We start from the raw sequence: 26,118 nt of genomic DNA, 5'->3' as shown, positions 1-26,118 counted from the left end.
GCAGGGTACTGACATTTTAAAAGCAAACTGACACTATGACTGAGAAATGCAAATTGATTTAAGACCTAAGATAATACTTGAAGGCCATGGCTGCTCTTATCTTGCTTCAAGTCCTCAAATGCAGCAGGCAATTAATAAAAACACTTTTGATTAAATGAACGTTACTATGTAAGAATGTGGAACGAGGTGTGCCCCGGAGCTCCATAGACAAGACACAAAGGTGACCTAAAAGAGGCTTTCTTAGTTGGGCTATAAAATTCTATCCGAGATAAAGTAAATACTTCAGTGCTTACGGCAGTGCGGAAGCATGAAGGAACAGCTCACCTCTTAAGGCAGTATGAATAAGAAGGCAAATGTCACTGCTTGAGGCAGGTTTATAAGCTTGAGTCAGAACATCTGGTTCACAAAACAGAAAGAGTCAAAGGGGAGACAGCACAGGGGTCACAGCCTTTTCCATCAGGAAATGGCAGCTCTTAAATTCCTCAAAGATGGGCTCATTATTAGGGGATAGTAAGTCTACTAAGGGAAAGTGGAGTTAATAGTACATAACTGGAAAGCTAAGGTTGGAAATGGTAAGCCTGCACATGTCATAGCTTTTCTACTGTGCAGAAAGCATGGGGCATGCTGGTGTTTAGCAGGATGGACAGACAGGGCTGCAGGTAGCCTAGACTGGCCTTCAACAAGAGTGTACCCAAGGATGACCTCCAACTCTTACTCTCCGGCTGCACCCTCCTGAAGTCTGGGACCACGTGTGTGTGGGCACCACACCTGGCTTTTGGGCATTTGAAGAGACCATCACTCTACCTGACAGGTCACAACTGCCTCACTGGTCAGTTGGCAAATTAATGCAAATTTAATAACCCTTATCAGTTACTTCAAGCTCTAACATTTAAAAAATGAGATTTCATTGGGCACATATAGGTGTGGATTTAATGTTTATCCTTCGTCTCTTAAAACATCCCAAATCTTTACGGTGATGAAAATTGGGGGCTGGGGGGAATAGAAGTTACTCTAAACTACAACAGTAATATCACGCCACTTTCCTATGTATAGTAAAATTTCCTAAGTTTAAAAGTAGTAATTCTAGTTCTAAAAAAAAAAAAAGTCTCTCTAGATTAAAAAATAAAACATTCTATAAAAATGTCTTTGCTTTTCAAGATCAGTGAAAATCACTAACCTACTCCTGGAGACAGAAATAAAGTAGCAAGTGTTGGCTTTTAAAGTGTTCTGGATGAGAGCATTACTCCTTTACTTACAAATATCTGCCAAGTATTAGTGAGAGACCATCTAAAGGGCAATTCTACATTCATGGTACCTGCTCCAACACAGCTTTAGGAAGCCTATCTGTCTGAATAAAGGTACCCAGCACAAAGTGCAAAGAGCACCAGAGATTTTAGTAGTGAGAGGAATACACGAGAATGAAACCCTGCCTTCCTTGGGAAAAAGAGGCTGGACGGTGTAAAATAATGCAATGCCTGGAAATTCCAAGCTACCCTCGGATGTCAAGACTTAATTACGAGTCACTGTGACCGCCACAGTAAAAAGGAGACAAAGAGCAAGGTTTTGAGGATTCAGGGTTCAGTTCATATGGTTCATGGCTCAGACTCTCCAAGAGCTACATGCGAAACCACGTTAAATAACAACAGCGGACCTCCAAGGCGGGAGCTTTTGTCACTTTATTGTTAACCAACCAGTATTATCCAAGATTAGAGATGGAATTGTAATTTACTTGTACAACATAAAATTATGCTAATGGGAAATTACCAAATACTCATTAGTAGGTTTTTACATTGCTATATGAACATGTGCTCTCAACTGCTAATGATAAACATTATAATTGATGCAATCGCTATGAAAACCCATTTTGTCAAATGGCTGTTCCTGTTTAGAAAAATTCATACAGCTATAAAAATGGATTAAACCCACTTTAATCCTAATCTACAAATAGACTATTAACAGCAAATATAACTGGTAGCCTTTCAACACTGTAACAACTGATGCAGCAATGATAATGTACACAATGCAAAGAGAAAAAATAAATCCGTAAAACTCCGAGGGAAGTCCATTCCTTTAGCAATAAGGACTATCGCTGCAATGCGTTGGAAAAGTGAGCACTTCTACGTCCAGGTCTGAGTGGTAAGGCCTACCGTCTCATTCCCTCGAAAACGAGTCTGAAGCACGTGCACAGACAGCCACTGTACAACAGTCACCTCAAGGTTAACCAGTTGTCTTTTGTCCTACAGAATATGTCCAAAAATATATTAACCCTTTCCTTTTTATAATGTCTGCCCAAATTAATCCTTTTTAAGTCAGCAAAAATCAAAAAACAGCACAAAAACAAGTTGAACCTACTGTGCGTGAAAATTGCTTAATAAAATGGCAATTTTAATAGATAAATGTTAAGTTTGAGTGCATAATACCAAATGGAAAGTAGCTGAACCACGCAGAGAAAACTAGGCTTTCTGTATCTTCTGTAAATTCAGGTGCTTCATGATCAGACAATGTCAGAGCATCTTTCTAGCTGGAAAGACTTCTTCAGTAAGACATAATTGAAATAAAATTTGTTTTTAGAGATTGCAAATAAAATAAGCAGTGATTTAGAAACCAAATATGCTACAATGACGATCCCTATCCCATCAAGAACTTAGAATGGGATGCTTCATGTACTGCAAAGGCAACGTCTTTCTCACAAAGGGTCACTCAACGTCCTCGGACACAGAACACCTCCCAGGGAACAGCATACCAGTGAGAATATACAATAATCTAGACACAAGTCAGAGCCCCACAGTTCAACAAAAAGGCAGTTAAAACATTAGCACTGGGATCGTAAAAGCATACTCAATGAAGGACATGATTGAGACTGCGTATGGGTAACAGACATGCAGCACAGACTGTGAACAGTCACCACATGAAGAGTGAGGTAGTATTTTGTTCTCAGAGTTGATGTTTCCATATGCTGCCCTTGCAGAAAGGCCAAGGGTTGGGGGTTTTTTCCCCCTTCAACAATCAGAATTAGCTATCATCCACAGTTATCTTCTATTGGACATCCTAAGAACAAAACTTGAATTTTTTTCAGAGACCATGCACTTGCAAGGCAGTGCTTCATCAATAATTTTCTTAGAAGCGACTGCCTAGCAGCTGTATCTCTAAAGTAACAGGCATGGAAAGCCACCACAGGACTACAGGATGTGAAACACCATCACTCAAGCTATCAGAGATGACTGCACTGAAGGAAAGCAAACAATACAGTAACTAAGGGATCTCTGTAGTAACTAACCACTGGCTGCATACTACGCTGTCCAATATTCTAATCATCTTATGATGCAGCCCCATGTCTGTCTGTCTGTCTGTCTGCCTCACTATCTCATATTATACACCTCCAGTAAGTGATCCGTGTGACACCAGAATTACAGCTCTATCATGACAGGGCAGGAGAAGGTCACACTGACAAAAACCATGAGAATGAACATGGAGATGTATGTAGTCTACAACATGGAAAGGGCAAAGAAAACTGAGTTCATTAGCTAAACATGCATTGAAATGTCCACCATTATCCTAAGATGTACACAGTGCTCAAAGCACATACACACATTTGTCAGACGTGGCCATTAGTATTAATATTCAACTGAAAAAGATGAAACAAACAAAAAGTGAAAAATGTACAAAAAGGTGGGTGACAGAATGTCATTATCCATTCCCTGGACAAAAGAAAAATGACCAAACATGACATCACACTGCCTTAATGCTGAAGGACGCCCTTCAGCGTCCTGCTAGTGAGCACAGTCGACTGGTATGAGTGCTTTGGCAAGGTGGGATGCGTTCCATTGCATCTGCACTGCACAGGCCTGCTTTTCTCTGGTGGTGGTTCAGCTTATGAAGGACATGGATCACAAGAACAGCTCTCACATTGCTTCAAACTCATCGATGCGCTGCTTCGTATTGCCTTGTCGAATCTGCCGAAGGGTCTTGTACTTATCACGGCCTGCCTTGACATTCTCAGCGTGAAGAACATCATTCTGTGTCTTCTTGGTCTCATCTCTGGCTTGGGCTAATTCTGAACTTAATGCCTGCATTTAAAAATATATATATATTACTCTTCCATAAAGTTTTAAAAACTATGACAATAGGTTAAAGATGCAAAAATTCATGTATAACAAATCTGACTTTTTAATATACTAATCTTTCCACTGTGGAACGGTTTTCTGGCTGGTATGCAAGCATCTTTTTATTAGTTTTATTTCACGTGCATTAGTGTTTTGCCTGCATATATGTGTAAGGGTACTGGATCCCTAGAACCAGAGTTATATAGACAGTTGTGAGCTGCCTGAAGAGTCTGGGAATTGAATCCAGGTTCTCTGGAAGAGCAGCCTTAACCCCTGAGGTGTCCATCTCTCTAGCCCACAGCATCTTTCTTTAGTAACTTTAGTAACTGTGATGCTAGGAAAGGATGCCCAAGGGCTGTCTGTCCTTTAGTCATCAGCCAGGACATTTTATATATTCTGAACTACTCTAACTTCAAGCCCAGTGCACTCATTTTAAAGGAAAGAGACTATTAAGATGTAGAAACAATGGACTTTTTCTCTAGAAATTTTAATACAGTTAATGTAACCATTCTTTTTTTTTTTTTTTTTTTTTGTTTTTCGAGACAGGGTTTCTCTGTGTAGCCCTGGCTGTCCTGGAACTCACTTTGTAGACCAGGCTGGCCTCGAACTCAGAAATCCGCCTGCCTCTGCCTCCCGAGTGCTGGGATTAAAGGCATGCGCCACCACGCCCGGCTAATGTAACCATTCTTTTGCTTAACATTTCACCAACTGAAAAATTAGATAATTTTTAAACTACTGAGTAACACTAAAATTTCCTATTCTGACCTAGTAATGCACATTTAATAAATTGACCTTTTCTAATTATGAAATGCGAGTAATTCCAATGGTATATTTTAAAGGATGAAGCATCAAGTAGTACATCATTGTTTTAAAGATAAGTTCATTTTATACAGCACTAGAATACGTTTTTCCTTTGAAAATGAGCCAATCAGCAAAGCCCCTTGCTAACAGGGTTGTATAATAGAAGCACTAAGGGAATGTCACACTACAGGACAAACAAGCCAATCACAAGCCTGGACCATGTTAGCAGGAGCTCATGAAGGTGACTTAGGTGCACACAGCTTCTGCCGTCAGTACCTGGAGCTGCTTCTTCACGCGTTCATTCTTCTGGGTCTCGGTGACCCGCTCCTCCTCGCTTCGGTGGTTCATCACCCCCTCGCTGGACAGCTCGGCGCTGGCCTCCGCACTGTTCTCGTCCTGCTCGTCATGCTCATTCTCTGTGGGAGGGATGACTGGGGGAGGGGGAGGTGGAGGTGGCGCAGACATCACAGTTTTTAGCTCTTCTTTGGTTTTTTCCAAGTCTTCCTGAGCTGCAAAAGCCTGAACATAAATATGAATTCAGGTTTATTCTTTGTTCCTGTAACAACTTAATGGATATAATGCTGGGAATGTCATGACAGATTACACTTGAACCACAAGCAGAAAAGGGAACAGTCAATGGAGGAATCTGAGTGTCACTACTCTAACATATTGGTTGAATCACTGACCTAATGATGGGTTAACTAGACAGTGTCATCTCACATGACACAATATGAACTATCCAAAAGCACTGATATTTGGAGGACAACGATTGCCTGGAAAAGCCCCACTTTACAGTCTTGTCCTGTATTCTCCTATTAAGAACACTATCTTACTATTCTCATAAGGCTCCTAAACTATGGAAGTCTCCTATAAGAACTCCTTAAGCTTTAAGAGTCACATTTCAGTTTACAGGAAAAACACAGGATACAAAGAGATGAGACCATGAGAAACCCAAGAGACACACACATAACGAAGAGTTTCCTACAGGCCCCTCGGCAAATCAGTGTCAGCAGAGGGTCTATCCTGTGCTAAGACTTAAAGCAAACAGAGACTCTAAACTCCTGCTTTGCACACGACAGAGCAAACTACCTACAAATTACCAACATTATTGGTTACATTTTAAAATCTAATCTAACACTGAGATGAAAATTCGATAAAATTGAATTATATACATGGAAAAAATTCATATATATAATATGAAATATACATATATATGTGTGATATATATGTGTATGTATGTATGTATGTATGTATGCAACTTATACATAATACATAACCAGGAATAGAAAAGGATATACACTAATGTTTTAAAACAACATCTTAGCTTACAGGACTATAATTTTCTTTTTATATAAATTTTTGTTGACTGTGTGCATTTTTAAATTGTTCATAGGACTTGTAGCTGTAATTTTTAAGGTTTGCTTCTCTACAGTTCATAAAAAGTTTCCTTTAACCAGGTCTATATAATTCTCACAACATAAGCAATATAATGGGGAGACTATTTTACCCCTTTTCTATTTACATATATTATTATTTTACAAATATACACATGGAATATAAAATGTCCCCCAAAATTGAACTTCTACAAAGAAATTTCTGTTGGTTTTTTTAAAGGATGTATTTGTTTTTATTTTATGTGTATTGGTATTTTGTCTATGTGTGTGTGAGGGTGTGGGACCCTCTGGAGTTAACAGTTGTGACTACTATGTGGGTGCTGTGGATTGAACCCAGTCCTCTAGAAGAGCTGTCACTGTTCTTAGCCACGGAGCCATCTCTCTAGCCCTCTACAAAAAAACTTAAGAGTAGAATAAAACCATTTTATACAGTAAGAGTATTTCATTATAGCAAAACCACCACATATTTCATGTACCTTCCTTAGGTATAAAAATTATAACTGTATGTACAAATTGATGTTACTGAATGAAACTCAGTTTCCTTTCTCCCCCATCCCTTCTAATTACAAGCTTGATTTTGTGAATTCTATTAGAAAGCTTAGCAATCAGAGCCAACTGCTCCCTTAAGCTCTGCAGGCAGTTAAAGGTTGCTGGGAACCTTAACTAAGGCGCAGGGAGTTAACGCTCACTGAGACAGACACTTGCCCCAGAAGCGTAGCCACCAGCAAGCTGTCCTTGCTCCTCTAAGTAAGATTTCACCCAACAGATTCACTGGTCCAGAAAAAGTAGAAGAGGACTAACTGGGAAGACCAGGGATCAGTGGAAATAGCCGGTCAGACTATATATGATATGCATTATGAAAATGCCATAATGTCCATGTATAATTAAAGCATGTAAACAGAAACCAAAATTTTACTAGTAGCAAAAGTATAAGCCCTACCTCAATCTCACCTCCTGTAACTGGCTGGCATGACTGTTTCAGTCTATCAGAGTGTTTAACTCTTTCCAGTCCTATTTTCATTGCTACATCCTTCAGACATTTAAGCAACCAACATCCCAAATCCATACTTCACCTAAGTTTTTGTTGTTGTTGTCTTAATAAACTCATACCTAATTGTGCTCTGCAATCTTCACTGATGTTTACACACACATTCCATCCATTTGCGTAAGTAGACCATTTATTTAAAGTCCCCTATAACTCAATCTTCTATTATCTAACTTGTCACAATAGCTACTTTTTTAACTTTTTACTTGGTTGTTAGCTATTTATTTACTGACTGTCCTCAAATCTGACACATACACTCCTACTTCTTATACTCATTCAATCTTTTCTATCTGGAACAACCATCAACACTTTAGCCTTGAATCTGATTCCCCCAAAACCAGCTTATTTCAAGACCCAATGTAATGCTTATGAATGTCCCAGACAGCCACGTGTCTAGTTCCCACAGGAACTCATCAACTCTTATGCATTCTGATCATATGCTGATCTCACAGCACCTCTATCAAATCAGCCAACAGACTGCTGGCTCACTAGCAGAGTAGCTGGTCAAGAAAAGCTAGCACACAACAAAACAGTCATTACTTTGTGCTGCCACTCAGTAGCTTCCTCTTCCTTTTTCTTCTTGGCTTCTTCTAAAAGTGCAATCTTGGCAGTGAATTCGGCAAGTTCTGCTGCCTAAAATTAAAATGTTTATATATTATCAATGCTAGAGACAATAACATTTTTAATATTCTTTTACATTTTTTTAGTCAAAAACTTTAAGCTTGGGCTGTTTTAAGTTCCCATTTTTTAAAAAAGGCAGTATTTCCTGAAGGTCTTAAGTAGTTTATAGTAGGAACTTGAGATAAAAAGATAATATAAAGTTAAAAGGTGTTTATTTTATAGATAAGTGATGACTTACGACGCTTCAGCAGTGAACTTAAAATGTCTAAGAGCTGTGTTTCAAACCTTTATCATTAAACAAATAATTACATAATGTTCTGCAGTGCTAAGGGCACTGTCAACAATCTCATCTCGTTACTCAGCAGTCCAATTTTCAAAAAGAAAGAACCAAAAAGCTCAAAGAGCAACTGATAGGTGTGCTATGACACACCTGGAATCCAAAACTTGCTTGGTATTTATTTAGGAGGTGGGGGTGGAAGGATCAAGAGTTCAAAGCCAGCCCAGGTTAGTAGCAAAACTGTTTACAAACACAGGTTTAGAAAACGTAGTAAATAAACATCTGCATTAATATTCATATTTAGAATCTTCCCTGTGTCACACATAATTTCATTATTTGGAAGTATGTTAAATAAACAAAATTCCAACAAACTATGATTTATAGCCATCATACAGAAACCAAACATGCTGTGCCAATTTATCTAAAGCACAAGATGCCATGCGGCCTCTGTAGAGTTCTCAACCTGTGGGTTATGACCCCTCTGAGGATTGAACAACCCTTTCACTGGGTTTCCTAACACCATTAGAAAACAGATATGCATATTACAATACACAACAGTAGCAATATTACAGTTATAAAGTAGCAACTAAAATAATTTTATGGTTTGGGGTCACCACAAAATGAGGAACTACATTAAAGCAATATAGCTTTATGAAAATTGAGAATCAGTGGTCCAAATGAACGAAACTCTCTTGTGGGCCATAGGCTCCATTTAAGAGGAAACCACAAACACAATACATTATATGAAAGAAAGTTGCCATTAAAAAAAAACAAATGAACTACAAGATATAAGCACATGGACCCTTTTATTCTGTTTGGTTTTCGGTTCCATTTTTAAAAAATTTTTCTGGCAGAAATAAAATGACCAATTTCTGTCACTTTTCCTGTAGCATGCTCTTGAAAAGGTATTGGTGTGTGGGCACGCCATGCATGTCTTTCCTCAGGTTTTGCTTCTTCTGAGAATGAGCAGGGCCTTACCAGCTGCTCCTGGTTCTTCATCTGGTCAGCAGCTTGCTTGGCGATTGCAGACTTGGCCTCTTCCGCAGCCCGGCGCTCCCTGTCTAGCCGCTCTGCCTCCTCTTTTGCTCGCTGGCGCTCCTGCTCCAGTTCCAGAGCTTTCCGAGTCTGTTCTTCTAGTTCTGTTAAATGTTCCACCCAGCCCACAAACATGGGTTAACTGCAATCATCCTCATTACAGCAACATAGCAAAATGTGTAGGTTTTCAAGATCACGTGACCAAATACACAAATACTTCAATTTTAACCTGGTAAACAGTAATAATTTTTACTAATTATGTAATTCAAAACTTGGAGGACATGAAAGTCCTTATGGTTCAAGTTGTGTCAAAAAGCTAGAAGAACACACTTAATTTTCTAAGTCTCTAATGTTAAGTTTTGACCTGAAAAAATTAGCAAAGTTAGGGAAGTGGGTGGACTAACTCAGGAGAGCACTTGCCTAGAGGTACAAGGACAGGGTGCAATCCCTAAAACAGTCCAGAAAATTAGACTCCGCTGCTCATCTCAATAGAAATCTATTAATGTAGTTTAAGACCAATGGTGTCAGCCCTGTCTAGCACACACGATGCTCCTAGGTTCAGTCAGTTTTTTCCTAGCACCAAGACAGAACACACTGAGTCTTTCTTACCTACACTAGGTACAAGCAGAGGAACCCTCATCTGAACTGCATGGGGAATCAAAGTGTTTTGGGTTTTTTCAATATTTAATGTATGTAGTGAAAGAATTTGGAGTTAAGGCTCATTCTAACTCGAGAGTCATTTGTTTTATCGTGCAGAACCTGAACGTCACCCGATGCAATACCTTCAGTATGTCTACGCCACAAGTGAGATCCACCGTATGAAGTGTGTTGTAAGTTCAAAATATTTCAGATTTGGGGTTATCAAGATCTTTATTTCTTATTTTAGGCAAGTCACCAGCAAGCTTGACTGGCTAATTGTTTGATATTAAATTTGAAAAAACAATGACACAAGTTCTTAGTGACTTAAGACATAATGAAGTGACTGGCAAGCGTTGTAATCTGTCCATGGAGCAAGGATAAGTTTCTTTCTTATCCCAGTAAATTGAGTAAGAAAGGAAAATACCACTAACAAAAAAAAAAAAAAAACCATTAGAACCCCCTTCCCCAGGTGACTTTGAAGTATTGAATTTAAGTGTTATTTCAGGAAAGTCTTACTAAGAATTCTGTGGGACGATAGAGTATAATGTCCTAGGAGACTGGCTCTCCCTTGCTATATCCTTTAGAGAGACGTGCAAGTAGACTGCAACAAACAAGATTTTACTTAACATTCTAAATTTTACTGGTCTTGATCAAAACTAGCATAAATATTTTCAGTTAAGAGATTTGAGAGGGGGCTGGCGAGATGGCTCAGTGGTTAAGAGCACCAACTGCTCTTCCGAAGGTCCCGAGTTCAAATCCCAGCAACCACATGGTGGCTCACAACCATCAGTAATGAAATCTGATGCCCTCTTCTGGAGTGTACACTGGAGTGTCCTTTTGAGGACAGCTACAGTGTACTTACATATAATAAATAAATAAATAAATCTTAAAAAAAAGAGATTTGAGAGATTTTGAGGATTAGAGAAAAAATGACTCTGGCTAAGCTTTAAATTTTTGGTAAAATAGCATATAAATTCAGCATAGCTATCTGGCCACAAATTATAAAAGTACACATTACAGGATGGCACCACAGCTTAATTATACGGTGATCTGTTTTCATTCCAAACTTGGTCGAGTTAACCTAGGAAGAACCTTCCCTCATCCTCCTTGGCTGCTAGAGCTAAGCAAGCTCCTGGCTCCACCACTCACCTACACAATGAGTCAAGAACTGAAAGCAGGGACATGTATGCACATGTATGTATGTATACCCACGGTGAGGTATGTTCCAGTATGTGTGAGTACTGTAGGCCTTATGATAAGTGCAAAAAGCCAGGCACACAAAGTCATTCCATGAGTCTACTCACTATCTACAACAGCCAAGATCCCAGACAGAGACGGGTATATGCGGGGGATGGAGGAGGGGACTGAGGAGTTACTGCTTAACAGGCAGAGGGTGAGTTTTGCAGGCTGTAAAAGGTTAGAGTGGACTCTTAATATCCTTACACCATACTCTTGAAAATCAGTAGCACACTATTTTTTATGTTTGCCACAGTTAAAAAAAAAAAAAAAATCATAGCCGGGCGGTGGTGGTGCACACCTTTAATCCCAGCACTTGAAGGCAGAGGCAGGCAGATTTCTGAGATCCAGGCCAGCCTGATCTACAGAGTGAGTTCCAGGACAGCCAGGGCTACACAGAGAAACCCTGTCTCGAAAAGCCAAAAAACACCACACACACACACACACACACAAAAAAATTCTTAGAAGTTTGGAATACAAGTTAAACTTTAACATAAATACTTCTGAGTCAACTATTTTTTATCAGCTTTCTATGGTATCAATTTTTTAAAAGAGGTATATTTGATAGATTTTTGTGCAATTCTTAAATCTATCACAAAAAAGCTATTTTTTTTAAATGTTAAAACGAAGCGAGGGGTCGCTCTGGGTTGTAGCTGTGCACGGGGGCCTGGCTATCTGGCCCCATGATTTCATGCCAGGGATGGCAGGAAGGGCAACACTAACGAGGGGTGGCTTCACACACTGGAGCCATAGCCACGCCTGATCACCACAATCCGGGAGCCCAGAGGGTTAGCAGCAGAGGGTTGCCTGGAGTTACTGTAAAAGGCATAAACCAGCAGGAGCTGGTCAGAGCTCTGGCAGCCTTCCTCAAAAAGTCTGGGAAGCTTAGAGTCCCCGAATGGATGGATGCAGTCAAGCTGGCCAAAAATAAAGAGCTTGCCCCATATGATGAGAACTGGTTCTACGCACGAGCCTCTTCCACAGCACGGCACCTGCACCTCATGGTGGTGCAGGGCTTGGTTCTATGACCAAGATCTACAAAGGACAGCAGAGTAACGGTGTCAGGCCCAACCACTTCAGCAGAGGCTCTAAGAGTGTGACCCACTGGGTTCTCCAAACTCTGGAGGGGCTGAAAATGGTAGGAAAGGAGGCCACAAGCTAACACCTCAGAGACAGAGAGATCCGGACAGAATCGTTGGACAGGTGGCAGCTGCCAACAAGAAGCATTAGAATAAAGGATGCTGGGTTAAAAATTGGCTCATTCATTAAAAAATAAAATAAAACGTTAAAATGAGTATTATTTTAAATTCATTTACACAGAAAGAGTTGGGTAGTCATATGACCTTAAGAGAAAAAGCTGTTTTTATCAGCGCACTAGAACAAGAGTTAACAAACTTTGGCCCACGGACCAAACCCAACACTAATTTATTAATGTTTTTTTTGAGACATCACCAACACCCTGACTCAGAAGTTAAATAGGACTTCTTTCACACAACAGCCAACTCTGGTGAGACTCAGGCTGTGTAGCTGTCTAAACTATTACTGAAAAAACTTGAGGAAGCTTCTCCTTCTTACTCATATTGGAAACCCAGCACTACATGATTTTGCAAGCCAAATAATTTCTTACTGCAGAACCAAGTTTAGAAGCTGTAATACTGCAGTAACAGCATCAAAAATAAAACAAAACCCTACATGCCTTAATAGACAATATAGCCCAAAGAGTAGGTTTGTCTTTCTCTTTACTAAAGCAATGGTTTATCAACAACCACACTGATTTCCAGATCACATGAGCTTACAAGAAAAAAATAAGTAACAGTTCAATAACAATTTTCATAAATCACAGAACACCGTGGTTATGTATTATTGGCTGACAAAAAATTTAAATTTCTATAGAACACCTAAGCAACGATCCAGTTACATGTCATCATAAAGGTAAAGGTCTCTATGAATAATGTATGAAGGGATTTTTAGATACAGCAATACATCTCCTCTTAAAGCAAAACATCCCAGGAAGTATGTCAGAGGCCTGTGTGACAAGTAAGAATACATTTTTATGTGTTCTGTGTATTTATTCTGTGTAAACAAAACGGTATCTGCTTTCCCCCAAAGTAGAATAATGGCAAAGTAGCACACCAGCCTGGGATTAGTGTTCTACTGAGCCGGAAAGACAAAGATGGAGAGTCTGGTATTGAAGAGGTAGTAGGGACTAGGAGAAAAGTTCCTGAAAAGGGGCAAACAAGGTCTCTTCAAATCTGTGTGCTATTTTCCTTCAGTGTATTTGCCAATTCCCCAATGTCCACATAACAGAGATACTAGGAAACATGAAGACACTGTAAGAAGCTTAAGAACTAGGGAGAGGGGTCGCTCTCTGGTCAAATGGCAGCATCTGAAGCTAACACAGAGAAGCCCTACCCATCATCCAGGCTACCATCTCCTTGGGAGACAATATTTGTAAATCAAATATCTGATAAAGAATTTGTATCCCTGACATGTAAGAACCCTTAGAACAACAGGAAATCCCATTGACCAGTGGGCAGAAAATTTCAACACCCTCACTCCCAAAATGTGAAAAGACCCAATAAGCGTATGAAAAGATGTTCAACATCATTAGGCGGGGGTATCTAAGTCAGAACCCTAACATAGCACTGTAAATCATTTATGACAATGATAACCCAAAAAACAGGCACTAACACATCCTGGAGAAGATGGAGCGCTCACACACAGTTACAGGAACAGAAAGCCACTTTCAAACCAATTGGATAATTCCTCAAAAAAATCAATGTGGCCAGCAATATGAAAATGTAAAAAGAAATCTGTACGTGTACGTTTTTAACTTATACACAATATAGTGAAACAGTAGAAACAATGCAAATGCCCAACAACTGATGAATAAAAAAATAAAATTAAAACATTCATCAATTTAAAAAGCATGAAATGTTAATATATGTTACAATAGAGATGCACTTTGAGAATAGCAAGCCAAGTAAGGGAATCCAGTCACGTGTCCAGAAAAGACCAACCTGTGGCACAGTGAAGAGACTCACAGCTACCCACAGCTGCTAGGGATTACTGGAGATATCAGCTGACTGGCTACTTAATTAGTGGGTATGGGATTTCTTAGAGATGACAGATTCCAAAAACTCAGTGAGTGACAGCACATCACTCTGAACATATTAAACACCGGTAAACTGCATGGTTTAAGTGGGTAATTTTACAGCATATTATAGCTCAACAAAGCCATCAGAGAAAAAAAAAAAAAAAACAAAACATGACTAAATCTAAGAGCTCAAGAATTAGAATGGCAGAAATTATAAATGACAAATGACTGGGAAGTAGTCAATTAAAGAATGCCAGTATTGTTCCTTATCTTGTTCTGCAAGCTACAAGAATAAGCCTGTACAGTTCACATCATTTTAGGAATCAACTTCCCTGCAACAAACTACTGCCACTTACTCCCAACAGGTGTATACAGACCTCTGTACCAGCACTTCACTAAGATAGTATTTAGGTCCTCAGAAAATAAAACTAATTAAAAACAATCCTATTTTTTAAAAAGATGGCTTATTTCCATTTCAGAATTTAGGAACCTAAGATGCTAAGCTGATGAACTCAGGGTCACCATCGTCTGCAATGACAGAATTAAGCTTTGTTCCTACCTGTAAATAGTATTATCTACTATCCCCCACATTACCATGCTGACTGTCCCTCCACAGAAGTTCAAACTACAGAAAATGATTAAGCTATTGCTCCATCTGCCATCAGTAAAGTGCATGCTGCATCAAAGCAGAGTCCTTCCTATCCAGTATCTTGTGCCCAGTGCTTATGTGCCCAGAATTAGTCAAACCACTAGACCACAGGTCCCTCCTATAGTCTGTCCTATGGAAGTCCGACTCATTTTAATACTTGCTAGAACAATAAAGGAATGGTAGGTCTGGTAACAGCACCTTTCAGGAATCCCCCATACATATTCTGTATGCTCAACAACAACTGATCTTTCTGTTCTAGTTAATGAAGCATTTGTAATAACAATGCCAATAAAAATTAAAAGAATATGGCAACAAAGTATAAATTTTTTCCTCAAAAAGTTACAGATTAATTTAAATATCATGAAATATGGTCAGTTACTGCACTTGAGTGAAAATTTAGGACAAATTACAAGACAACCATGTAGGTTTTAGGCCAGCCTGGGAAAGCTTTATTAGAAAACCAACAATTACACTGGACGTGCTTTGCCTTAAGATGACTCATCATCTGCAATTGTCTTGATAAAGATGTTCTATATTCTTTATGCTCTATCTCCCTTATACTCTTCAGTGCTTCTTTCAGAGTTTTGTATGTAAACCATTAATACTTTTATTATACAGCCTAAATAAATGAGATTGAAAGATTTAGTAAGTAGCTATTCCTTCAAAACAGTTCTATAAACTTCATCTTTACTACGAAAATTTCAATTCCTTTTTTTTTTTTTTTTTTTTTTTTTTCCGAGACAGGGTTTTTCTGTGGCCCTGACTGTCCTGGAACTCACTCTGTAGACCAGGCTGGTCTCGATCTCAGAAATCTGCCTGCCTCTGCCTTCAAGTGCTGGGATTAAAGGCGTGCGCCACCATGCCTGGCTTCAATTCTTTACACATCCTTCAGTGTAAGGCAGCAGGTCATGTGTGGTACTAAGAAACAACCTGAGGGCCTCACACATGTAAGCAAGCATCTGCACCAATGAGCTGTGCTAGCTATGCCCTAAGCAAGCCCCTCAAGTCAAACTTCTTCCCAGCATTCTTGAAAGGTGCAACTTATATGGGTCATGAGGTCCTTAGCACATGACATGTCACTATCAGTTTTCTACGTGTGTTTCTATCATCTGCTCAGGTTTTACTAAAATGTAGGTTCTATGTCTGTAAGGATAAAAGGAACCTAAAAGCAGCATAAACAGCATCAAATTCGGAATTCAAGTATAATTTTGTAGTCTATAAACAAGTGCTATACAACCCTTCGGTTTTGAAGTAAATTAATTTCCAGATGTGAGAGGTAAGGTTTAGCTAGAGTTAGAATAAAACTCAATTTAAAAATTGTGCTTTGTGTGTGGGGAGGGGGGGGGCAGGTAAGTATATATACATGCACGGAGGCCAGAGGGCTACGAAAAGTTGTTACCTCCCTTTTTGAGATGCAGTCTCTCACGAACTGGGTCTGACTGATTTGTTGAGGCTGCCTGATCAGTCAACTCAGGAATCTACATGTCTCAGCTTTTCTGGTACTGGATTGCAATCTGGTGCTAACCATGCCCAACCTTAGCGTAAGTCCTGGTGCTCAAACACGAGGCTTCATGATTGCACATGAACTACTTTACCAATGAGCCTCGTCTCCAGCCTTATGCATATACCTGGTAAGATGGCACAGGCCAGTTATCTTCGCATTGGTGAGGAGGGAGCCAGGATTATCAAAAAGTTTTAAGCCAGCCTGAGCTATAGTGAAAATGTGCTCCACCCCCACAAATCACAACAGTCTCTACTGAGATATAGCTAATACTCTTGGAATAACCGTAGATAAACTGTCATTTAGGTGACCACCTCTTCTGGATACCCACTAGAAAATGGTTCTAACTGCTTCTTACAAATATCTCCTTTACACAGGAAAATGATGTAATCAAATTAAACCTGAAATAACACTACCATTCCCAATAAAAGTGAATGCCTAATTTTACTCATTGTGAGGGAAGGGTGTTACATACACAGGAAGTTTACACTACTAGCTAAGATTCTGCTGCTTGGGAAGGAACAATTTAATTTGCTCAAATAACTTTTTTTCCTTCTGTTCTTTCCTCTAATGCTCTATCAAAGTAGTGTATCCCAGAGTTACTCAATGTAAGCAGTGTCCTGTCTATAGACTGCAGCACTCTGGCTATAAGCAGCATAGGAAGTTCATCTAACTATGTCAAAAGCAAGCAAGCAAGCAGCATGACGTGTCTGCGTGTGTGTGCCTGAGCACGCTCTGGAGCTGCATACCTTATATATCACAGTCACCATCTTGAATCCACTGTTTAAACACAAACCCTTTACCTTTCTGGGCTTTCACTGTCTGCTCTTCGATCTGCCTCAGACGCTCCATCAGCTCTTCCTTTTCACGTTCTATTCTTTCCTTTTCCTTTTCTGCTATTTCTCGTTTCTTCTTTTCATTCTCTAATTGTGCCCTTAAAGAAATTACAAGTCATATGTTACAAATAAATGGATAGAAACAAATTGATGCCATTTGTATTAATCCCAAATCAAATAGAAGTGCAGCATAAGTATTTAAATGTTGTCAACGTATTTACCATGTACACTTCAGTATCCTGACCTCCACACATTTATGCATGTGCGTGCCAGTATGTGCATACACCCGTGCCATATACAAGTATGCAAGCATGTTCTCAAAGCCAGCTCAGGTGGGGAAAAGCCCAGGAGATTTAGCTTCTGCATATAGAACAAATTATTTGTAACGCCTTAATACCTTGCCACAACTCAAGGGAATTCTTTTGAGTTAGCAGAGGCCCTCCATGGGGAAATAACAGAGGCTTAAAGAGAACGCACAAGTACCTTCAATAGCAAATAGTGCGAGAGGTAAATGATTTTCAACCATTAAAATAAATTAATACAAATGTAATTTCTGGGTACTAGTCATGTATGCCTCGATAAAAGATGACAGTAAGTTTCACCTTTTACAATTCCATTAAGGATGGCAGCAAGTGTTTACAGCTGGTAAAAGGGGAAACAGTGCCATGAAGGTTTAGCTGTCTGTTATGAGTTCTGATATCATTTGGAGGAAGAGGACTTGGGGATTAACATAGCCAAATCTATCATCAGACATCTAGAAAGAGCCTACCTTTGGTCAAACTCCATGTTGGTGACCAAAACCAAAAAGATGAATAAAAGACACCAAGTTGTTACTTCATATGCTTAACTTTCAAATTATTATTTCAATGATAGTATTTATTCACTAAAGTTATTCCATCTCTGTCATCTCCTAAATATTCACAAAACGCTATCACTGCCATCTAGTGTCTATTCTGAATTCCAGGCCTATCACAGAACAGTACTATCAAGGTACTTTTTCTTAGTATAAAAGCCTGAATTTGGAAACTTGTGCAGATCTTGAGCATCCATCTGTTCCTAAGAGAGAAAGTGTGAAACACTGGAGGAGAGATGTTCCACAATACAGCAAGGCTTGCTGGCAGTGACTTTCTGATACACAAATTCTGACACAGGAAGTTGAAAGGTCTCCTGCTAATTAATAAATTTCACCCCATTTAAAAACTAAAGACCTGGGGCTACAGAGTCTGTAGTTGAAAAGCACTTGTCCTTGAACCCAAGTTCAACTGGCAGCATCCACATGGTAGGCAGCCACAGCTGTAATTCCTGTTGGGGGTGGGGGGGAGAGGTAAGACAATCTGTGGCATGTATGTGGTATATATACATACGTCTCCACAAAACAGTGCACAGTTTTAAAATACCAAAATCTTAAAAAGAAAAAGAATAAGAAAAACTAAAATAAAAATAAAAATGGTATGGGCTAGGGCTGGAGAGGTGGCTCAGTGGTTAAGAGCATCGACTACTCTTCCAGAGGTCCTCGAGTTCAATTCCCAGCAACCACATGGTGGCTCCCAACCATCTGTAATGGGATCCAATGCTCTCTTCTGGTGTGTCTGAAGACAGCTACAGTGTACTCACATACATTAAATGAATAAATCTTTTTTTTAAACTTTAAGAAAAAATATTTATTTATTTTATGTATGAGTATATTATTCTCTCTTCAAACACATCAGAAGAGGGCTTCAAATCCCATTGTAGATGGTTCTGAGCCACCATGTGGTTGCTGGGAATTGAACTCAGGACCTCTAGAATAGCAGTCAGTGCTCTTAACCACTGAAATCATCTCTCCAGTCCAAATAAATCTTAAGGGAAAGAAGGAGAGGAGAGAAGAGAGAAGAGAGAAGAGAGAAAGGAAAAAGGAGAGGCATGGGCTGTTCCACTCTGGTTTTAGGTTCTCTTTGATGTACTTCCTTAACACCAGAAGAGCCAATGGATCTGCCCTGGGTCTCTGCAGCATTTCTCCCTCATTTCAGTTTATATGAAGTATATTTGGGAAGAGGCTCAAGAAGCTGGGAGTTTCTTCATCTCTAGAAAACCTAAATGAGGAGGCAAGTTGGCATTCTCTAGGCTCCTCAGCAAAAGAAAGGCCCAGGGGCCTTCCCTTAAAAAGCCGGTTGCCTCCTCAGGCTGTCTGTAGACGCACAAGTACCAGTTTTCAAACACCTGCTTTTCTACAGCATGTTCTTTACAACCCAGAGTGTATGTTAGGCTATTCCACTGCTCCAAGGCCTCTGCACAGTCATGTCTAGTATTACCACAGCAACTCAAGCACCGAGATCCTTCCTTCTTGAGGACTCAGTATAAACTAAGGCTCAAGACCTACAGGTTACAACCTAGCCCAACCTTTTGGATTCCCCTCTGGCACAAATGCCCCCTCTTAGGAAAAGGTATTGGCTTCATTTAGCTTCTCCCTATTGGTGTTCCACTTGCTCTTCTACAGAGATGGAGAAAAAGAAGATACGTAGACAGAAAGAAAAAAATTGTAAAGAACATGGCTATAACCAAGCTGGGACCAAACCTTGTTTTATTACTGAAAAGTCAAGTCCGCACACAGGAGACAGACAGCCTGACTCTGCAGCATGGCTGAGACGTTCATCTCACACCTTACCCACAGACATACCAGACCTCAGCAGCACCTACATCACATGCACACACTGAGGGTTGCTCGGCCTTTTCTTACCTCACACTGCTCAAAAGGATGAACCTGGTCCACTTCCTGGTTCCTAAGCAAACCCAACATATTCTTATCTCTACAAATGTTTATGCTGGCTCCCCCTTCTGAATGTCTTTCCCACATCCTATTCAAATCACACTTTACCCAGGAAGCCTTTTCTAATTACTCAAATTATGTAAGTAGATGTTTTCATTTAGAGTTTCAGCGTCTAAAGAGTTATTTCAACCTACTTCTATTTTGAGGACATAAATATAGTAAAACTATAAAGTCTCTGCAGAAACATGTAAAGTTAAATTATTTTTGGAAATATGCCTCAGGCCCATCGCCAAAACTGTACTCAAAGTCAAACATTAAAGTCCACCAATAAACCTGAGCAGTCTGTCCCTTGCAGCTGGCCTGTCCCAAGAGTTAAAACTGAGCAGGACACACGCATACCTTTCTAGCTGCTTCTGATGCTTTTCCTCCCGGGCCTGAGCCTTCATCTGCTGTACTTCAATAGTATCAGGCTTTCTCCTTCGCATGTACAGTTCATGGTTTCCCATACATAAGGCCAAAATTCGTTTATTGATTCTCAGACGAGGTGCATAGAAGACAAAATCCTAAAAATAGAATACTCAATTTTAAAATCTGAGTGATAGTATCCTTCACAGCTACTAAGTTTCAATATGAAGTAGAAATCTGATGTCACTCACTGCACATAAGGTCTAGAGACTATGAACCTCACATACCTCCGACATTACTGTTTCCCCATTCCTCTACCCCTTATCTGTTCTTTAAAGATGAACTAAATGTCATTAATCCTTTTTTTTATTTAATCAAAGAAACTACAAAAGAGCTATCCTTACACCCCAAAATTGGTCTTTCTCCATGGCTGTTTTAATCTAGAAATGTTCTTCAAATATTTATCTTTTAGATAACAAAGGTAGATAACTAAATTTTATATAAACATTAATCTTTGAAAATCTATTTCAATAAAAAGGAAGCCTCAGATAATTAAAAACAGAAAGTTCAGAGTCCAAGACTGCAGAGTTAATTTTAAAAGGGTTACCTCTACTACATTTTGCAATCAATAAGTGTTGTTTAAATTATTTCTTAGAAACGACTGTTAATACCTTTCTAATACCATTTTATCAACATTACAAGTAAATCAGTTAAAACTCTTACATCTTAAGAAAACTGGAAATTTTTGTATTTTTAATAACATTTCATCACTAAGGAAAATTTAACTATGGGAAGAGAATATCTCTCAGAAGCAACTAAAGTGATCGGTACTCTTCTTTAAGTTATTTCATAGAAAGTAGCAGAAATTTTTAAAAGTTAATAAATAAAATATCCTTACAGGTGCCTTTTTGTCAATTGGCTTTATAACGAATTTTTTGTCATTAAATGAAATATTTCTGATTTCACTCCAGGGAAAACCAATTTTAGGTGTTAACCTAGGGGGGAAAAAAAAGAATATTGCTTTAAATTAAAGGCAGGAAACAGTGGGAAAATACACAGCCTACTGGGACAGGTTACATGAATGACCAATCTTAAGAGCGCCAGACTCTCAGAACCTATCTTACTCCCATAATACAGTTGGTGCTGTCACTGAAAGCAAAATTTAATTAACTCATATAAAATAATTACCATAGAAAGTTTTCATAGATGTACCATTTTCCTAAAATTACCCTAGGAAAATCTACCTAGTAAACAGAGTAACGGACTGAGCCTTGTTACCAGATTTCATTCACAAGGGACAAAGCGGCACACTACAGATATAGATTCACCCTCTCATTTAATAAACAGACTCAGAAATAAACTACAAGGTACTAGGAACAAAACTCATGGAATTAACTACTCCTTTGCTGTAAGGACAGAAAGGTGTAAGGGCAATGGAGACAACTTTCACAAGCAGAGCGTGTCTGAGAGCCACTGGCCACAGAGGAACAACCAGCTCACCAACACCCAGTTACTTACTTGTCATCATGCTCATAAATATTCAGGCCTAAAGCATCAACACCCAGCCACAGCTCAGTACCCTTCTTATTCTTGATTTCAAAGTAGTTGACACCATACATCTCTAGATCTTGCGCAATCTTCAAGTATTCCATCATGGAATCTTCCCTATTAAATACAGCTCAATGTAATACATTAAAGGAGACACACCTAAACATTAAATAAAACTAAAAAATACCTAGGGCTGGGGCCAATATTTAGTGCTTCATATTTATTTATCCACACCAGAGGTTGGGAAGTGTAACCTGGTCTGGTATCATCATAAACCAGGTGTGTGTGTGTGTGTGTGTGTGTGTGTGTGTCTGGTATCATCACAAACCTTTTAAACATTCATTCATTCAGAGAGAAAGAAACAGAGTGAGTGTGTGAATGAGTGTGTGAGTGTGTGTGTAGGGGAGTGTAACAATAGCATGTGTGAACCATAGTGAATGTGTAGGCTGGGTCAGAGTCATTATCCTGACTGAATACTGAAGTTAGATGTTACTAGGGAAGGCTTATACAGTTTTAAATAGCTCAAATTACTTCAATTCATGCTTTAAAATGGATATTATGTAGCTTACAAGAAGTCAAATGTTTCAAAATGGCTTCCTAATTCCTACTAGAAAATTAAGGAACAGAGAGGAAAAGACAAGTCTCACAGGTAGGTTCTCTCCCATCGTGCAGGCTCTAGGGATTCAACCTGTGTCATCCATCAGGTGACACCTTTAGCTGCTGGCTGAGCCATTCTCCCAAGCCCAAGGAGAATTTTAAACAAGATGAAAATGCTTTCACCTGGAGAGAACTATACAGAAACCTGTCACCAGTTACCTTAGCATCCCTCTGTGTTCCTCATGCCAGTTCTGTATTCTCTCCTCCCACTGCTCTTTGGTCAGTTTGTGTTGTTCCAAAACACTACAAGGAAAGAAAATGTAGTTAATGCCTTTGTAATTAAAAAACAAAGTATTTTCAAAGTGTAGTGCCCTTTCGTAGCTGACTGTGATAGCTGCGATACAAATCAATGCACATGCTAGCACTGCACAGAACTAAAGCCACAACTTACATGGGATCTAAAACATGGACTACAACACGGTGGTGTGCTCGGTCCAAGTCAGTACCCTGGCTGAAGACTCAAGTCACAGAAGTCACGTTACCAGGGAAGGCTAAAACAACCTTTTAGATAGTTTAAATTAACTTTAGTTCATGCTTTAAAATGGATACTATATAGTTTACAAGAACTACAAATGTTTCAAATGAATCATACTCTGAATTGAAAAAAAATGGCTTTATCATTACTAACAGAAAATTAAGAAACAAACAAGAAAACAGAATTCCTGGATCCTGATTATCCCTTTATTCTCCATATCTGTTTTTTGTTTTTTTCAGAGCTGAGGACTGAACCCAGGGCCTTGCACTTCCTAGGCAAACTCTACCAGTGAGCTAAATTCCCAACTCCTGTATCTGCTATTTTTATGAGTAAATATTGTCATTTTATAGAGATAATATTTTTGATTTTAAAAAAAGACATACATTAAGCTGAGTATGGTGGTAAACATCTATAATTCCAGTACTTTAGAAACTGAGGCAGGGCAGTTCTGAATTTGAAGCCAAGCGTTCAAGGACCATTTGTACTCTGCACTAATCCCTAGGCCACCAAAGGCGGCCTACTCTGCATCACAAGTGCACCCCACACTCCTCTCCTCTAGGAACCTATATGTTTCATCTGTGAACAAATAGAGTATTCCTATTTTTCTATCCTTAACACCAAAGCAGCAAAAGCAATATACTTATAATGTGCTATGAATACCATAAACTGACTACAATTCTCCTTAGGACATAGAATAATGATCCACTTCTGTTTACAGTAGATCCTTAGAGGTTACAAACCTCAGGTCATGTAACTAGCATGGAGCAGATTAGACTTAGTTCCCAAACCTCATTCTTCAGCCATTTATTTCCACATGGGCTTTGAACGTTACAAAGGTACTGCAGACTATACACGTTTACACCTCGTTGAAATTCTTGCAAAATACAGAAAACGCCATTCCATGGAAGAAATAGCTCTTGCCATTTAGTATTCTCACACTATTTATTATTACACATCTATGCATCTGTTCCACTGTTTACAAACAGCAACAATTCATAGCCTTCCCTAAAGAGCAAATCCTAACTTCCTTTTGCTGCACATCCTATAGGCATTGAACACAATAGAGCGGAGTTACACTACACATAAATCTGTGTTGCCACTAAGTCATGATCCACCTTGCAACTTAAAAGTCTGTTGGAGAAATGTAGCATACACTTCTGAAATACAACATTAGAGAAGATTATATAAAGGCATGATTTACTTACCGCTGTGGTAAGAGTCTGTCATTAGCCAGATAGCCTGGTTTGTGAATCTCTTTATTATAATCTCCATACTTGGCTTGGACAGCATACGAAGCCAAAAGAACTGCAGTTTCTGGTGGGCAATATATCTCATCATTTAAGATGGCTTCTTTAACTTGCAAGAAGAAAAGTCTCTGTGTTATTTCTTGAATCAATTCCTCAGAAACATCTTCAGGAAAGAATTTAGCTCTAAACTTGAACTGTAAAGGATTTTCTTTTTTAACATCTTGCTGTGTTACCTAGAATAGTATAATCAACAAAACTTTTAATTCACTGTAAATGAATATATTTACATCATATTCTTTTTGGAAGAAAATACTATGTAAGATGGTAAGTTTATAGACAAACACAGGTGCTAAAGGAGCTGCTGTGCAGTCCTGAGGCGGTCAGCAACTGAGAGCCCCGGCATCAGCTGTGTGTGCCAAAGCCCAGTCTACAGACAGTGAGCTCAGTTTTAACACATGTGACACCTGCTTCAAAGTTCTATTTCTCACATGCTCAGCTCTCACAGAATGTGTGTGGTAAAAGTTGATGGTGCTTCAATGACTTAAATGTCATGAGTAATGATTAAGACAGACAACTGCAGGTTGGAGAGATGGCTCAGTGATTAAGAGCACTGCTCTTAATCTCTGCTCTGCTCTTCCAGAGATCCTGAGTTCAAGTCCCAGCAACTACATGGTGGCTCACAACCATCTTTGATGGGGATCCAATGCCCTCTTCTGGTGTGTTTGAAGACACTGACAGTGTATTCACATACATGAAGTAAACAAATCAAAAAAAATTAAAAAGCGATCCTGTAAAATAAATAAATAAATAAATAAATAAATAAATAAATAAAAGGCACATAACTGCACCATGAGCCCTGCAGTTAGTCAGGTGCCTTTTCAGTACAGATTAATAAACACATCAAATTAATGTTATTATACAAATCTTACCTTTTTATTCAATTTAAGCCATGTAGAATATCCTTTACTGTCTACATATTGCAGCCCAAAAAACCAGACCTCACGTAAGCCAACTGTTTTTACAACCTGTAAAACAGATAATAAATTCAGTTTACCATTCACACTGTGATGAGAACACTCGATGTTACAGATCACAAGGACAAGCCACACCACAGGTGAAAGTGCAATAGAAAAGGGCTTGCTTTCCTTCAACACAGTCTTTTCAACATCATCAGGGAACAATTCCAAAAACAACAATTCAGATTTTCTTGTCTCAATTCTGTTACATCACTTCTCTCTTCCTCCTTGACTTAATACTTTCTAACTTAATTTTGTTAGCTCACATCATAGCCTCAACAAACAAAAGAACAGTCTGAAGGCTAGCAGCACAGATGTGCTAAGCCTAAGTTTCTATTTGATTCTCACCCTACCAGTAGGTGGGGCAAAGCACATCACTTTGGTGACAAAGTCTGGTAGCTTCAATGTTCTACCATCACTGAGAAGAAACAATTCTTGGACCATACCCTAAGTTTCACTAGTTTACATCTATCTACTCATTTATTACGCCTTCATTTCTCTTGAGCCCAAATAACAACACGCATGTTGAAGTCAAAGGACAATCAATGTTCAGGCATCAGGTCTCTCCGTCCAGTATATGGGCTGTGGGAACTGAACTAGGTTATTGGGCTTGGCAGCAGGTACCTGTGCCTTCTGAGCATCTTGCTGGCCCCTTTTAAGCTTTTATGTATATTTTTGAAAATTCACTAAAGAGTTATCCCATAAAACTAGAAATGATAATATATAAATACCCCTATAGTTATTCAAGGAGCCTGAATATGTACTGCCAAAATTCCAAGCAGTACATGTT

The 26,118-nt window shown here is 39.1% G+C and overlaps 1 protein-coding gene and 1 pseudogene across 3 annotated transcripts in view; one reads left to right on the top strand and one right to left on the bottom strand.

The window, feature by feature from the left end:
• Nucleotides 1-26,118, bottom strand: part of Rdx (radixin) — a 55,656-nt gene that overhangs the window by 13,143 nt on the left and 16,395 nt on the right. The window contains exons 4-14 of one of the 3 annotated variants that reach the window (XM_029481639.1): nt 25,242-25,337; nt 24,271-24,545; nt 22,750-22,833; nt 21,904-22,050; nt 21,284-21,380; nt 20,380-20,543; nt 17,202-17,332; nt 9,220-9,380; nt 7,884-7,976; nt 5,181-5,423; nt 3,907-4,067 (exon numbers count right to left, since the gene is read on the bottom strand). In XM_029481639.1, coding sequence (XP_029337499.1) covers nt 3,907-4,067; nt 5,181-5,423; nt 7,884-7,976; nt 9,220-9,380; nt 17,202-17,332; nt 20,380-20,543; nt 21,284-21,380; nt 21,904-22,050; nt 22,750-22,833; nt 24,271-24,545; nt 25,242-25,337 — 1,652 coding nt within the window. Of the gene's footprint in view, nt 1-1,652; nt 4,068-5,180; nt 5,424-7,883; nt 7,977-9,219; nt 9,381-15,323; nt 15,517-17,201; nt 17,333-20,379; nt 20,544-21,283; nt 21,381-21,903; nt 22,051-22,749; nt 22,834-24,270; nt 24,546-25,241; nt 25,338-26,118 lie in introns of those variants that run through there. The other 2 variants (XM_021171200.2, XM_021171201.2) reach the window with 2 other exon arrangements.
• On the top strand, nt 11,267-12,381 carry LOC110301380 (annotated as a pseudogene).

Source organism: Mus caroli, chromosome 9, assembly GCF_900094665.2.
Source record: "Mus caroli chromosome 9, CAROLI_EIJ_v1.1, whole genome shotgun sequence".
NCBI classification, from domain to species: Eukaryota; Metazoa; Chordata; class Mammalia; order Rodentia; family Muridae; genus Mus; species Mus caroli.
The sequence above is the reverse complement of the archived record's forward strand: the minus strand, read 5'-3'. Positions and strand labels throughout refer to the sequence as shown.